Below are 15,294 nucleotides of genomic sequence, written 5' to 3' on the forward strand. Positions count from 1 at the left end.
GTCTCCAAAAACTCGTTAGGAAATTTAAATTATTATATTACTGTCTACTATTTTACAATATATTCAATAACACTATTTAAACAAGGTCTATAAACGTCACTATTTAACATACACACATGTACTACTTTCATCCAGGTGCAGAATATTTTCCTCAATATTTATTTGCGAGTTTCTGGCTTTCATTGTGTCTACTCATCTAACTATTTAGCCCTAACGGACAAGTGGAGAATTATGTAGGATCTACCAATCACGTAGTTCTGAAGTTCACCACCTATGACACCTTCTTTTTTTTTTAAAGATGTTTTTATTAAAAGTACCAGATCTCTTGGACCCTTGCCTTTTACAAAAATATGATTTTATAAATTGAAATGTAAATAGGTTTTGTTAAACAAAATTGATTACTAAGATCGTCAAAGACGGAAGTATTTGTTTGAATTTATGTTATGTCTCTTAGTAAAGGGAGGGTTGGCATGATGAAGTAGCTTATTCCTGTATGTAGTCTGCAGATCTTGAATATGAGCAACCAGGAAGGGTATATGAAGTTCACTGTAGAGTTTGACATTGTTCGTGAGGTAGTGTGCACCAGTGATTGTTCTGCAGACACTCTTTGAATTCCTTCCAGACTCTTCAGGTGGCGAGGATGAGCTTGGCCCCGTATCTCACAGCAGCAGTGGATGTATGATCTGATGACTGATGTATACAGCAGGACTTTTGCTTTCCTTGAAGTCAGACTTTTGAAAAGTGGATAGAGTGCCATGTATCTTTGAAATCCTTTGTCTCTTATGTTTTGAATGTGATGCCTGTAAGATAAACGTTTATCTAGAAGTACTCCAAGATATTTAACTGATGTGGTAAAAGGTATTATTTGGTTTTGAATACTCAGTTGGTCTATAATCCTGGGAAAACGTTTAGTAAAGACCATCAATTGAGATTTTTTGCCGTTTACTTTTAACCTCCATTTGGTTGACCATTGTGTTAATATATTTAGGGCATTTTGCATGTTGACATGAATATTAAAATGTCTGGTAAATATGACAGTGTCATCAGCATAGAGACTATATAGGCAGTTCGGTATTGTAGGCATATCCTGGACATAAATGGAGTAAAGAACAGGTGCAATAACAGATCCTTGAGGAACGCCTGCTTCAATGTTTCTGGAGGTAGAGAGGGCTGCTCTTATTCGAACTTGAAATTTACGATTTTGAAGATAGTCAGCTAGCAGATGAATGTAAATATCAGGGAAGTTTAATTGATGTAGTTTGTATATCAGACCATTGTGCACCGGATGTTGGTCTTGTTACTTCAGCCGGGTGAAGGTAGATGTTGTTGATCACAATTTCGCATCCTATTATATTTATCCATGGCCAAAGCTTAAGAGGTCGGGATGATGTGAGGTGGTGATGAAGAAAAGAAAAGACTGTTTTAAAATAATATTTGTTTATTAACAAGAAATTATTATTTTCCCCTGATTTCAGGGGTAGAAAAAACAGGAATGTCGCAGTAGAAATTTGTAATATAGAAATTCGTCCTGATATCAACAAGCATAACAGCCCACCAACATAGCTCAGGCGGTAGGTAGTCCATTTGCCTGCTGATCCGAAGTTGCACTCGAGTGTGGGTTCGATTCCTGCTCGGGCTGATTATCTGGTTGGGTTTTTTCCGAGATTTTCCCCAACCATAAGGCAAATATCAGGTAATTTATGGCGAATTCTCGGCCTCATCTCACCAAATATCATCAATACATCAGTAGTTGATTCAGCATCATTAAATAACCAAGTAAAAAAAAAAACAAGCGTAGCTCACGACTTTCCGACGACAGAAGGATTTGAAGGAAGAACTAAGAGTGAGCATGCTGGAAGAGTGTGGGGAGTCGAAGTCAGAAATTTTACATGAAAATCTTTGACCCCACCGGGAATCGAATCCAGGCCGGGTAGTCTGGAGGCAGACATGCTACCACAGAGCTATCCCGGCAGATCTTGACAATTTTATAAAAAGTATTTTAACTTTCCAAGCCCGAAATAAGTGTTCAAGACTTCAACATCAATTAGTGAAGGGAAATATGTATATTTTTTATTCAGGAAGATTTATTTCTTCCATCTTCTCTCAAAGGACTGCCAAAAAGACAAAGCATACTAAAGAAATAATATTAATACTATTTTGAATTCATTTATTTATTTATTATACTCCAATTTTACAGAGAACCCTATTTTACCTGAGATAGATATGTTAGAGTTATAAATACATTATTATAATATTTATATGATATTGATTAATTAAATCTCCTATTGAATTAATCTTATGTTTCAATTATGAAATTAATAAAATTTTTTAAATCGGGCAAATCGTAAAACAGCGAACGCTAAGCTCTGCCCACGACCCCTTTCCACTTTTCCCATACAAGCTCACCACACTCTAGCGGGAAAGAGTGGAAATGGGGGTTTTGGGTGGGGGTAACATCTAGTGGAGGAAAGTGGAACAAGAGTGAATGCGGCATCTACGAAGCAAAAAATGAACTTCGTCCTGTCTCTCTCTCTCTCTCTCTCTCCAGTCTCTCCTTCTCTGTTCCTTCCTTCCTGTCTCTCTCTTTTTTTTTTCTTATGACTTCGCAGGGGCTAGAATTCGATCCGAGTATCTTCCTAACGAATCGCACGCATGCTTTAGACCTCTCGGCTACCGAGGTGAGTTGGTGGTAGAAGGGAAAAGGAATCTATTTATGTTCAAGGGAACTGCCGTAACGTATTGCAGGGAACGGCGCGGGGGACAATGACCGAATAGCATGGGTAGAAAGTGGAGGGCTTGTGAATTTAGCTTGGTAGGGGTTGACTGCGGGGGTGGCATAAGTGTTAACACGCGCTGGTAGAGCTTCACTGTGTCCGTGTCCAGCTTCGTGTACAGATGGAACCACGTGTAGTGATGAGCCATACCGAAGACGTGTACTTCTTCCTCAAATTGTGCATGGAGAATTTGAAGAGCAAACGAAGCTCTGATGACTATTGTGTTACTTCGAGGACAGTGCAAAGTTAACAGGTGAGTGTTGTTTAATGAAGAGACCACATTACATGTGGTTGTCTAATGCGCCCTAACTTGGTTGTATTGTGGGATGCACCCTAATTTGGTTGTATTGTGGGATGCGCCCTAATTTGGTTGTATTGTGGGATGCGCCCTAATTTGGTTGTATTGTGTTAGTACATGTGGTGGGCTGTTGTCTAATGCGCCGGGCTGTTGTATAATGCGCCCTAATTTGGTTGTATTGTGTTGTGTTAGTACATGAGGTGGGCTGTTGTCTAATGCGCCCTAATTTGGTTGTATTGTGGGATGCACCCTAATTTGGTTGTATTGTGTTGTGTTAGTACATGTGGTGGGCTGTTGTCTAATGCGCCCTAATTTGGTTGTATTGTGGGATGCACCCTAATTTGGCTGTATTGTGGGATGCGCCCTAATTTGATTGTATTGTGTTAGTACATGTGGTGGGCTGTTGTCTAATGCGCCCTAATTTGGTTGTATTGTGGGATGCACCCTAATTTGGTTGTATTGTGGGATGCACCCTAATTTGGTTGTATTGTAGGATGCGCCCTAATTTGGTTGTATTGTGTTGTGTTAGTACATGTGGTGGGCTGTTGTCTAATGCGCCCTAATTTGGTTGTATTGTGGGATGCACCCTAATTTGGCTGTATTGTGGGATGCGCCCTAATTTGGTTGTATTGTGTTAGTACATGTGGTGGGCTGTTGCCTAATGCGCCCTAATTTGGTTGTATTGTGGGATGCACCCTAATTTGGCTGTATTGTGGGATGCGCCCTAATTTGGTTGTATTGTGTTAGTACATGTGGTGGGCTGTTGTCTAATGCGCCCTAATTTGGTTGTATTGTGGGATGCACCCTAATTTTGTTGTATTGTGGGATGCACCCTAATTTGGTTGTATTGTGGGATGCGCCCTAATTTGGTTGTATTGTGGGATGCACCCTAATTTGACTGTATTGTGGGATGAGCCCTAATTTGGTTGTATTTTGTTAGTACATGTGGTGGGCTGTTGTCTAATGCGCCCTAATTTGGTTGTATTGTGGGATGCACCCTAATTTGGCTGTATTGTGGGATGCGCCCTAATTTGGTTGTATTGTGTTAGTACATGTGGTGGGCTGTTGTCTAATGCGCCCTAATTTGGTTGTATTGTGGGATGCACCCTAATTTGGTTGTATTGTGGGATGCGCCCTAATTTGGTTGTATTGTGTTAGTACATGTGGTGGGCTGTTGTCTAATGCGCCCTAATTAGGTTGTATTGTAGGATGCACCCTAATTTGGTTGTATTGTGGGATGCGCCCTAATTTGGTTGTATTGTGTTGTGTTAGTACATGTGGGCTGTTGTCTAATGCGCCCTAATTTGGTTGTATTGTGGGATGCACCCTAATTTGGTTGTATTGTGGGATGCGCCCTAATTTGGTTGTATTGTGTTGTGTTAGTACATGTGGTGGGCTGTTGTCTAATGCGCCCTAATTTGGTTGTATTGTGGGATGCACCCTAATTTGGTTGTATTGTGGGATGCGCCCTAATTTGGTTGTATTGTGTTGTGTTAGTACATGTGGTGGGCTGTTGTCTAATGTGCCCTAATTTGATTACGTGTTATGAAATACGTGCGAGGCAGTAGGCAGTGATCCACCGAAGCAGGAGAGATAGTAGAGAGAGAGCAGGCGAGGGTGGGGATAACTTCCCCTACTGGCGTTCGCTGTTTCACGATTTATCCTACAAATCTATAAATTCAGCAAATCTGTATTACATTTTGTAACTATTTTGAATTTTGAACAAGATAATATGAAATTAAGTTGTAAATGTTATAATATACAGAAAATAGACATAATATACAGAATGTATGCTGCCAATCATATCTATAATCAGAATGGCATGTAACTATATGTCAAAAGGGGGGTGGTGGTGGCATTTAAAATAATGAATTAATTTGTCATGCCTTATACATCCACAAGCATGGCTACTTACCAATAACTGCAGCCCCGTAACCCATGTCAGCAACGCCCATGCGATATGAACAAGTAGGCACCACTAACTCATGAACAAGTCCTCCACCCAACTGAAAGTGCCAGACAGGCCCCGCCCCTGGTGGCAACATTTCTGCCAGCCTCTCTTCTCCTGTCTCCGTTTCAGCAGAAATATGCAGCGACTTGTGATCATGGGCAGTGAATATTACATGTGGACGGATCTGTGTTACAGCCTGAAACATTACCAAGTTTGAATTTGATACGTAGCATTTGAGTGCTGATGTTGCTGTTATCTTCTCTTCTCCTTATTATGATCATCCTCCCTCTTCTTCTCTATTTACTTATGGCTTTTAAGGAACCTGGAGGTTCATTGCCGCCCTCACATAAGCCCGCCATTGGCCCCTATCCTGAGCAAGATTAATCCAGTCTCTACCATCATATCCCAACTCCCTCAAATCCATTTTAATATTATCTTCCCATCTATGTCTCGGCCTCCCTAAAGGTCTTTTTCCCTCCGGCCTCCCAACTAACACGCTATATGAATTTCTGGATTCGCCCATACGTGCTACATGCCCTGCCCATCTCAAACGTCTGGATTTAATGTTCCTAATTATGTCAGGTGAAGAATACAATACGTGCAGTTCTGTGTTGTGTAACTTTCTCCATTCTCCTGTAACTTCATCCCTCTTAGCCCCAAATATTTTCCTAAGCACCTTATTCTCAAACACCCTTAACCTATGTTCCTCTCTGAAAGTGAGAGTCCAAGTTTCACAACCATAATGAACAACCGGTAATATAACTGTTTTATAAATTCTAACTTTCAGTTTTTTTGACAGCAGACTGGATGATAGAAGCTTCTCAACCGAATAATAACACGCATTTTCCATATTTATTCTGTGTTTAATTTCCTCCCGAGTATCATTTATATTTGTTACTGTTGCTCCCAGATATTTGAACTTCTCCACCTCTTCAAAAGATAAATTTCCAATTTTTATATTTCCATTTCTTACAATATTCTCGTCACGAGACATAATCATATACTTTGTCTTTTCGGGATTTACTTCCAAACCTGTCTCTTTACTTGCTTCCAGTAAAGTTCCCGTGTTTTTCCTAATCGTTTGTGGATTTTCTCCTAACATATTCACATCATCCGCATACACAAGCAGCTGATGTAACCCGTTCAATTCCAAACCCTCTCTGTTATTATTATTATTATTATTATTATTATTGTTATTGTTATTATTATTATTTTGTCCCACTGCGAAGTCAATTTATGGGATTAAATACATGTGTGCAATTCTTACATTTTTTAAGAAATACTTTTCCGGTACTGGATCCTGAAGAAAACTAGTGTGGATTGGAAGGAGAGGAGGCTGTTAATGAATCTATATTATGAAACAACGAGTCAAAGTCAGAAATGGAGAAGAAATGGCAGAGGAAAGTGGAATAGGGAGAGAAGTATGACAAGGATGCCCTTTGTCACCTACTCTGTTCAACATCTATTTGGAAGATTTAGTGAAGAACTGTTTTCAGAACAAGGGAGGGGTGATAGTAGGACGAAGAAGAATAAGTGTATAACATTTGCTGATGTTATGGCGTTGTTAGCAGAAGAGAAGATGATACTAAGGGATATGCTACTGGAGCTAAATGACAGCTGTGAGCAGTATGGGATGAAGATAAATAGAAACAAGAGGAAGACCATGGTTATCGGAAGAAAAATAAAGTAAATGTGCGAACTTTAAATGAGGCAGTCGAAAAAATGGACAGCTTCAAATATTTGGGGTGTACTTTAAGTAGTATCATGAGCTGCTGTCACGAAGTCAAAAGAAGGATAGCAATGGCCAAGGAAGTTTTTGATAGAAAAAAATTTTGTGGACCTTTGGAAAAAGAACTAAGGAAGGTACTAGTGAAGTGCTTTGCGTGAAGTGTGGTATTGTTTGGGACAGAAACATGGACATTACGATAAAGTGAACAGAAACGACTATAGTCCTGTCACTCTAATTTCTAGCAGCCAATCACGTTGCAGGTCGGCTACATTTAAACGTGTGAGTCTTGTGATTCGCTGATGAAGATGTTAAGCATTTCCTAAGGCTGGATAAATACTTAATATATAATCGCCCGCCACTTTGGCTCTTTCGTTGGCGTTCGCAGAAAGCACACGAGGACATTATTTGCCGCTCAATTATTTGCTGAATTACAGTGCGTTTGATTTATTATCATAGGAGCTACGACATGATAATGTTTAACGGTGTGGCAAATAGATCCCTCGTCTGGTAGCTCGGCAACGAAAGAACAAAAATGGCGAACAATACTACCTACATAGACTTTATAGAGCCTCGACTTCCTAAGATGTAAGCAAAGAGGAGGAGTCACGCCGGGAATAACAGCGTCCTGACTATAGAAGCATTTGAAATGTGGATATGGAGAAGAATTAAACATGTGAAAGAAATGAAGCTATGAAGAAAGAATAATGCTGAAAATGATCAGGAAGAGAAAAGATATTGACAGGGTTACTGGCTAAGGAGAAACTGCCTACTGAAGGATGTACTGGAAGGATTTGTAAATGGAAGAAAAGTTCGGGGCAGAAGAAGATATCAGATGATAGATGACATTAAGATGCATGGATCATATGCGGAGACTAAGAGGAAAGCAGAAAATAGGAGATTGGAGAATGCTGGGTTTGCAGTGAAAGACCTACGCTTGGGCAGAACACTATGAAGGAATGAATCCTTACATTTTTCAAAAAAAAAAAAGTTTTCTTTATTTTAATAATGTGTAGCCCGTATAATCATAACAAAAACAAACAAATGAAACTTAAACGTGGATAAATAATTGACATAAATGCTCCTCTCTGCCCTGAATCAGAGAAATGAATCATGATAATTTTTAAAAGTTAAAAAAACAAAATACAGAGAAAATATTTACGATCCATACATGGAAGAATTTATATTACCTGCTGTACAAATCCTGATGGTACAAAAAGCAGAGGAAGATGGCTCAAAATTATCCGTGTTTTATTTCCTTGTGAAAGTCTCTGATTGCTTTCAGACCTTGGTATTGTGTATGCTAATCTATTAACCTGAAAACAGAAGAAAAGCAATGATATCAATCAACATGTATTCTCATCAAATCAAAGAGAGAATAATCCTGTGATGTGGGAGAAGGATTACTTTCCCTTTTGTAACAAATAACACGACATCACGAGAAAGGCTCTGATAGAATGTGGTATAATGCCACTCTTGCTCGCAGGCAATGCCTAATGTCACTGTTCTATAATGACTGGCCATTGTAAAAATCATTTGTTCGACATTCGTTGAATGAAGAAAGTAAATGGTGTAAAGAATGGCTTTATGGAAGATGACGATTCAAGTACTCTCTCCAAGTACACATTGTTGTTCCAAATAAGTTTTCACGCCATCACAGCATTGGCAGCTAATTTTTATACATAGGTCGTTCGAAAATTAGTGGTTAAAACCATTAAAAGGTTTCCAATCTTAAAAAGATTAGCTAGAGCAAAGTGGGGTAGTAATCAACAGAACTTGAACTCAACTTACAAAATATTTATCAAGCCAATTTTTCTTGGTAGAAAGAGAAATACAAAAGCTACATCTCTATCCTTGTCTCTCCATGACACAAAAGCAATAGTGATTCCATAAGACCATTAATAGCCACCAGCATAGCTCAGTCGGCTAAGGCACTTGCCTGTCGATCCGAAGTTCGATTCCCGCTTGGGCTCATTACCTTGTTGGGTTTTTCCCGAGGTTTTCACCATCTGTAAGGCAAATGTCAGGTAATCTATGGCGAACCCTCGGTATCATCTCGCTATCACCAATACCATCGATGCTAAATAATCTCGTAGTTGAAAGAGAGTCGTAAAATAACCAAGTAAAGAAAGAAGACCATTGATGTTCTTTTCTAGACTTGAAAAAAACTACCAGTATAGTACAGTTTGCCTTTTTTATGCTATGTTGTTTGCCTTCTTTACATCAATGTCCATTCACTGTGAGTCCACACCTGTGGAGTAACAGTCAGCACGTTTGGCTGCGAAACCAGGTGGCCCGGGTTCGAATCCCAGTCAGGGCAAGTTACCTGGTTGAGGTTTTTTCCGGGGTTTTCCCTCAACCCAATACGAGCAAATGCTGGGTAACTTTCGGTGCTGGACTCTGGACTCATTTCACCGGCATTATCACCTTCATTTCATTCAGACGCTAAATAACCTAGATGTTGATACAGCGTCGTAAAATAACCCAATAAAATAAATAAATCCATTCACTGTTGCATTAATATCCTTGCTGTCAGATAAATAATCACCTGTGTGGTGAAAAGAAACAAAAAACTGTCTCACCTTGTACATTTCAACATGCTGGAACTGGATAACATCTGGCTGTTTGAACGTTTCTTGAAATCGTTCCAATTTTTTAACACTTAGCGGTTCAGTTTCTCCTCCAATGTCATTATCACCAGGCAGGAAAATATACTGAAAAAAAATGAATGCGATATTATGCATTCAAGAGAGTTATTCTGAAAGAGTCATTTGTAGCTTATTTCCAAAGCACTATACAGCAACAAATCTAACTAGATGAGAGACATAGTTCAATGAAGAATCATTCCTTTAATCCTATCCAGGTGGAAACTTGCGAATATTTCTGTGCTCAGGACAGAAAATACATTTAAATACAACTATAATAATATGTAATTGGTCCAGAGACTAATAAGTTGGCAATTCCACCAATAGAATTGGTATACAATTTAATAGACATACATATTTACTTTCAAGGTAGAACCATATAGAATATAACATAGTATGGCTAGAAAGAAAAAGCAAAGAAGAGAGTTTACTCTATTTTGCTATGTAGAATGTTCATGAAATAAGTATTAAAAAAAAGGTAAAGGTATCCCCGTAACTTGCCATGAAGGCACTTGGGGGGCATGGAGGTAGAGCCCCATGCTTTCCATGACCTCGGCACTAGAATGAGGTGGTGTGGTCGGCACCACGCTCTGACCGCCTTTTACCCCCGGGAAAGACCCGGTACTCAATTTTATAGGAGGCTGAGTGAACCTCGGGGCCGTTCTGAAAGTTTGGCAACGAGAAAAAATCCTGTCACCACCTGGGATCGAACCCCGGACCTTCCAGTCCGTAGCCAGCTGCTCTACTAAAGAAACGAAATCTTGACCAAAAATAAAAAAATAATGGAATCAAAATTGCAGCTGCATTGGAAATAAGATCATGGAATTAAAGGCGTTGCAGACCAATGGTTTCACTCATATCTTATAGATAGGAAACAGAAAGTCGAAATCAATACAACTATGAAATCTGCCTCAACATGGGGAACTATTAATAATGGAATTCCTCAAGGATCAATATTAGGTCCCCTACTTTTTCTAGTGTTCATAAATGATCTTGCCCCCCCCCCCCTAATAAAAAGATGTAGGTCATCCCATATTATTTGCAGATGATACAAGTATAGTAATTACAGCCAATAAGTCCAACACATTCCAATCTTCAACAGAGAAAATTCTCTTCAAAATATGTGACTGGTTCTCAGTCAATAAATTAGTATTAAATTATAACAAAACTAACATAATTCAATTTAAATCCTGTCCAAATTCAACCTCACAAATTTGAAGAGCAATAATTAACAATTGGTTCCTATTAGAAACAACAACCAAATTTCTTGGTTTAAAAACCGATGTGTTAAACTGGAAAAATCATATAAATTACCCCCAAACTAAATTCAGCATGTTTTGCTATTAGATCTATGCAAAAGATAGCAAATATCAATACCTTAAAAACAATATACTTTGATACTTCCACTCGGTAATGAGTTTTGGAATACTATTCTGGGGAAATTCCACAGGTAATAACAGTATATTCCTACTACAAAAAAGAGTAATTAGAATAATAGTAGGTGCCAAATCTAGGGAATTGTGTAGGAGTATTTGAAAAAAAACTACAAAATAATAATGTCCATGGCTTGTCAGTATATTTTTTCATTAATAATCTTCCTCGTATGTAATCGTAAAAACTTTGTAACTAATTCAACAGTTCATAGCATAAATATGTGTCAAGAAAATGACTTTCATACTCCATCGGCAAGTCTATCATGCTATCAAAAAGAAGTGCGTTATATGACAGTAAAAATTTTTAATAGCCTCCCTATTGATATAAAAAATAAAACTCAAAACATAAGATTATTTAGGGCCAAATTAAAGAAGTACCTAATTTCTCACGCCTTCTATTCTGTAGGTGAATTCATGGCATTCAACAACGCTTCATGAAATTAATACTAAAACTTTGTGTTGTACTAGTAGACTAGATTGTAAACCTCTTCTGTATATATTTCAACTAGACTGTGATTATAAATTAAGACTTTATAGTAGTATTAAATTTTTTTACTTGTTCCATATTCTAGCTGTGAATGTTAATAAATACAATACAATATAAAAAGATATGAATCGCAGTCATAAATTTCCACATCAACATTGACAAAACTGTAACACTCAGGAAGACTACTCAGAATTTATTTGCGCTTCTTCTAAATAAGAATTGGTAAAGGTAAAGGCATCCCCATGACAGACTACATCGGCCCATAGGGGAAGGTGAGAGGATAAGGCTTCCACCTTAATGACCATCGGCAATTTAATAACAGTAGGGATGTCAGTCCTATGTGCCCACCATCTTTACCTCCAAGGAAATGCCCTTGGTACTCATTTCTGTTAGAGGCTGAGTAGACTCAGACCATAGTGCGACTGGAAGGATTAGACCAATGGAAAAATCCATGACTCCATCGGGAATCGAACCCGCGACTTTCCGACTTGTAGCATTACTCCTTGACCACCCACCCCTACATAAGAATTAGAGGAGGTAAATTATTAAATATTTCACAAGAGAAAACATGTAAAAATTTTGGAACTTCACATATTCACGAAGTGCAAAGTCTATTTTATCTACTCAGTTACTTCGGTTGTTTTCAAGGAAAATGTTGGAAGTACTGAAAAAAAAAAAAAAGACTACAGTTTTCTGCCTTTACAATTTGAGTCATTATGTTAACCCCTTTCCACATATTGGAACAGATATGGCACATACCAGTTTTATATTCATATAACTTATAATAAGCATATAATATTTCAAACTGCATACTGGGACGGAATAACTGGATTTGACCATATGAGTCATTCCACGTCAAATCGCACAGCCATAAAACACTACCTTCTCGGAAATGGTCGCATTATTTTTCATGAATTCCAGACATCAAATAAAGAGACCCGTATTGTTTTATTTTCACAATTATTAATTACTTGTGTAGTTATGACTATCTGAAATTACGCAAATTATGCACGCACTGTTACATAAACTCACTTGGTACTCTGTGTCTACAAATAATTGAGATTTGCGGTTTGGCGCATTTTAAAGACTAAATACAACACTTTTTATTACTTTAGGCCTATCACAAATAAATTTAAAATTTGGCGTATTTTTTTAATCATTTCTTTTTCAAAGCATAATTACTATATTAAATAGCCAAGTTAAAAATCTGAAAAAATTATAGACTTGTTCCCTGATGTATTATCTGTAAACTACTGCATTTAGAAATGTGGGATCTCCACACATACATTTGTAACAATTTATTTTCCGGAGGCATGCACGCGCTCGCGATTCCCAGCTAATGTACTACTTGTAGCCATAGATAGACTAATTTTTACGAAATCCCCCGTTGCATGTAATATCTGATGTCGCAACACTACGAAAGAAATGCATTCATTCATCAAATGATCAATACCTTGAGGAGCAGTAAATACCTAAATTTATCTTATTATTGTCAGAACAGCTAAGAGGGGGAGCCCTTCACAATGCTGTATGTTTATACTGTAATATAGCGAAATGTTTAAAGATAGCAAGGTTGGGTAAGGCAGTAAACTTTATGGCAGTAAACAGATGGCAGGAGACAAATATAGAAGAGAAAAATAATCAGTCAGGGTTTGAATTTCACGGAGTGACGTGACTTCTATACAACATCAGTGACGGTAAAGAACGCGGTAATATATAACAAGTGTTTAAATCCAGTTGACCTTTCTAATCACGCTTTTAAAAAGAAAACACTAAGACGCATAAGTCGCGATTTATTGATAAAGCTCAATTTAAAGGAGTCTTTGAAGGTGTGAATATGTGATATAAAAGTGCGGGCAGAGAGAGTGATTATCCCAGTTCTTATTCTAGCAGATCTATGGATACAGCGCTAGAAATCACCAATATTGAGGAATTAAACAAGAGTTTGATGTCAATAGAATCCCCTATCAGGAAAAGAAAACTACAACGAAAATGATACCCCCGTGAAAAGTTTAAAAAAATAAAAGGCTTCCAAGCAAGTAAAGTTTTTCATGTAGAAGATGCATCGTCATCCCTTCAAAAGTCGCCATATTTTATTTTTGACGGAATGCAAAGCAAAAGTACAACCTGAAAATTACATAGTTAGGCCTATTGCAGACTTTTCTGAAAATTATTCATTTGTAATACAAGACTGAGTACAAGGTGTGCATTGGAAAAAATGCCAAGACACAATACATCCTTTCGTAGTATATTTCAAAGAAGATACAGAAATTCGTCACAAAAATATTGTCGTCATCTCAGAAAGCATGAAACATGACACCGGTTCCTTTCATTGTTTTCAATCCGAAGCAATTAACTTCTTAAAGCAAGAATTCAACGATATGAAAAAAATCATTTACTTTTCCGATGGATCAAGTTAACAATACAAAAACAAAAAGAATTTTAAAAATAATTGCTTACATGAAGACGATTATGGAATTAGTGCTGAATGACACTTCTTTGCAACGTCGCATGGTAAAAGTCCATGTGGTGGCATTGGAGGAACTGTTAAAAGACTTGCAACGAGAGCAGCCTATACAAGAACCTATAAAACAACATCAACAAAAAAAAAAACTGTTTGATTGGTCACAAAAAACATTTCTAAAGTGTCATTTATATTTTATCCATTGAATAAGCACAAAAACCACACTGAAAATTTGCAGGCCAGATACCACAATCTAAAACAAATAACTGGTACATTAAAATTACATTCTTTCATTCCGTTGTCAAAAACTGAAGATTTAGGCCTATTAAAACAATTTTCTTTCAAGAAAGAAGGTAGGCGAATGAAAATTTAAAGTGTAGTGTGAATGAAAACAAACGTTTAAAAAGCATAATGTACAAATATTTGAGGATATCATAATAAGTAAATTAGCAGTGTTTTCTCGAGTGACTTGATCCCTACTGTGTGTAATCTTGCAACGTTCAGTCGATCATCCAGCGCCGATAAACTTCCCAGCGCGCTTCAACGCTTCCCGTCCACTGCTGCTGCACCGACCGCTACACATTGCGTCGTAAGTAATTAAATTTCCATTAAACTATTAGAGATCCCATTGTGATTTTTTCTGGAATTATTAAGAATACTTCAGTGCACCTAGTAGGCATTTTTTTAGATTTTTAATACGGCTATTTCACATTGATATCTAACTTTTAAAAATTGAATCATAAAAAAATATTTGTAATAATTATATTAAAATTAGTTAGTAAATATTTAACAAAAGACAGTACTTTAAGCTTTTAAATGCATTTTTCAAAAAAAATTTAACATAAATATCCTCGCAAATATGACGCTTTAAATGTTGGATTGTGCGACATTTTTAACGAATTTTATCATGCAATATTTTAAAAACATGTGGACTTGGAGGAAATAAAAGTACACTTGTTGGTTTATTAAACCCATAGAGTTGGTAAAAAAAATATAAACGCAATCAGAAATATGAAGGTCAAAATTTGTATAATTTTGTGCGATTTGACGTGGAATGACTCATATGTGACATCAGTTGAGAAAGAGAGAACTACTTAAGTTATATGAATATTAAACCAGTGTGTGCAAAACTGTCCTATGCAGTAAGGGGTTAAAATATTCTACAATTGTGGAGCTTGTTTCCAAAAGGTACCAAATCCATAATTTTCGAAAAATGAGTTACAAGTGACAGTGCATATCTATTAGGTTTCGGCATCTGTATACGAAATAATTTTTGTCAAAAAGTACCTAATCACGTATATAAATGTTGTCTAAGTTTACATTTTACAGCAGAACATACCACATCCGCTTCAGCTTTCATAGCATAAAGTACCTACTCCTCTTTCAACGATGTAGCTGTGTGCTATTACATCAATTTTCTTAAAATCTCAGTCATGACTTCCGTATGCGTTTTGTGTTATTTTGTATAACATTTTTGTGCTTCTTGTTATATCGCTTTGTGGTGAACTCTTAAAAA

General features: G+C 37.3%; 1 protein-coding gene across 4 annotated transcripts in view; it reads right to left on the reverse strand.

Annotated features, from left to right (window-relative positions):
- The window catches only part of Mppe (Metallophosphoesterase), a 40,563-nt gene that overhangs the window by 16,923 nt on the left and 8,346 nt on the right, over positions 1-15,294 (reverse strand). For 3 of the 4 annotated variants that reach the window (XM_069815733.1, XM_069815731.1, XM_069815732.1), the window contains exons 4-6: positions 9,332-9,463; positions 7,940-8,065; positions 4,988-5,219 (exon numbers count right to left, since the gene is read on the reverse strand). In XM_069815733.1, coding sequence (XP_069671834.1) covers positions 4,988-5,219; positions 7,940-8,065; positions 9,332-9,463 — 490 coding nt within the window. Of the gene's footprint in view, positions 1-69; positions 801-4,987; positions 5,220-7,939; positions 8,066-9,331; positions 9,464-15,294 lie in introns of those variants that run through there. The other variant, XM_069815734.1, reaches the window with a different exon arrangement.

Source organism: Periplaneta americana, chromosome 17, assembly GCF_040183065.1.
Source record: "Periplaneta americana isolate PAMFEO1 chromosome 17, P.americana_PAMFEO1_priV1, whole genome shotgun sequence".
Classification (NCBI taxonomy): Eukaryota; Metazoa; Arthropoda; class Insecta; order Blattodea; family Blattidae; genus Periplaneta; species Periplaneta americana.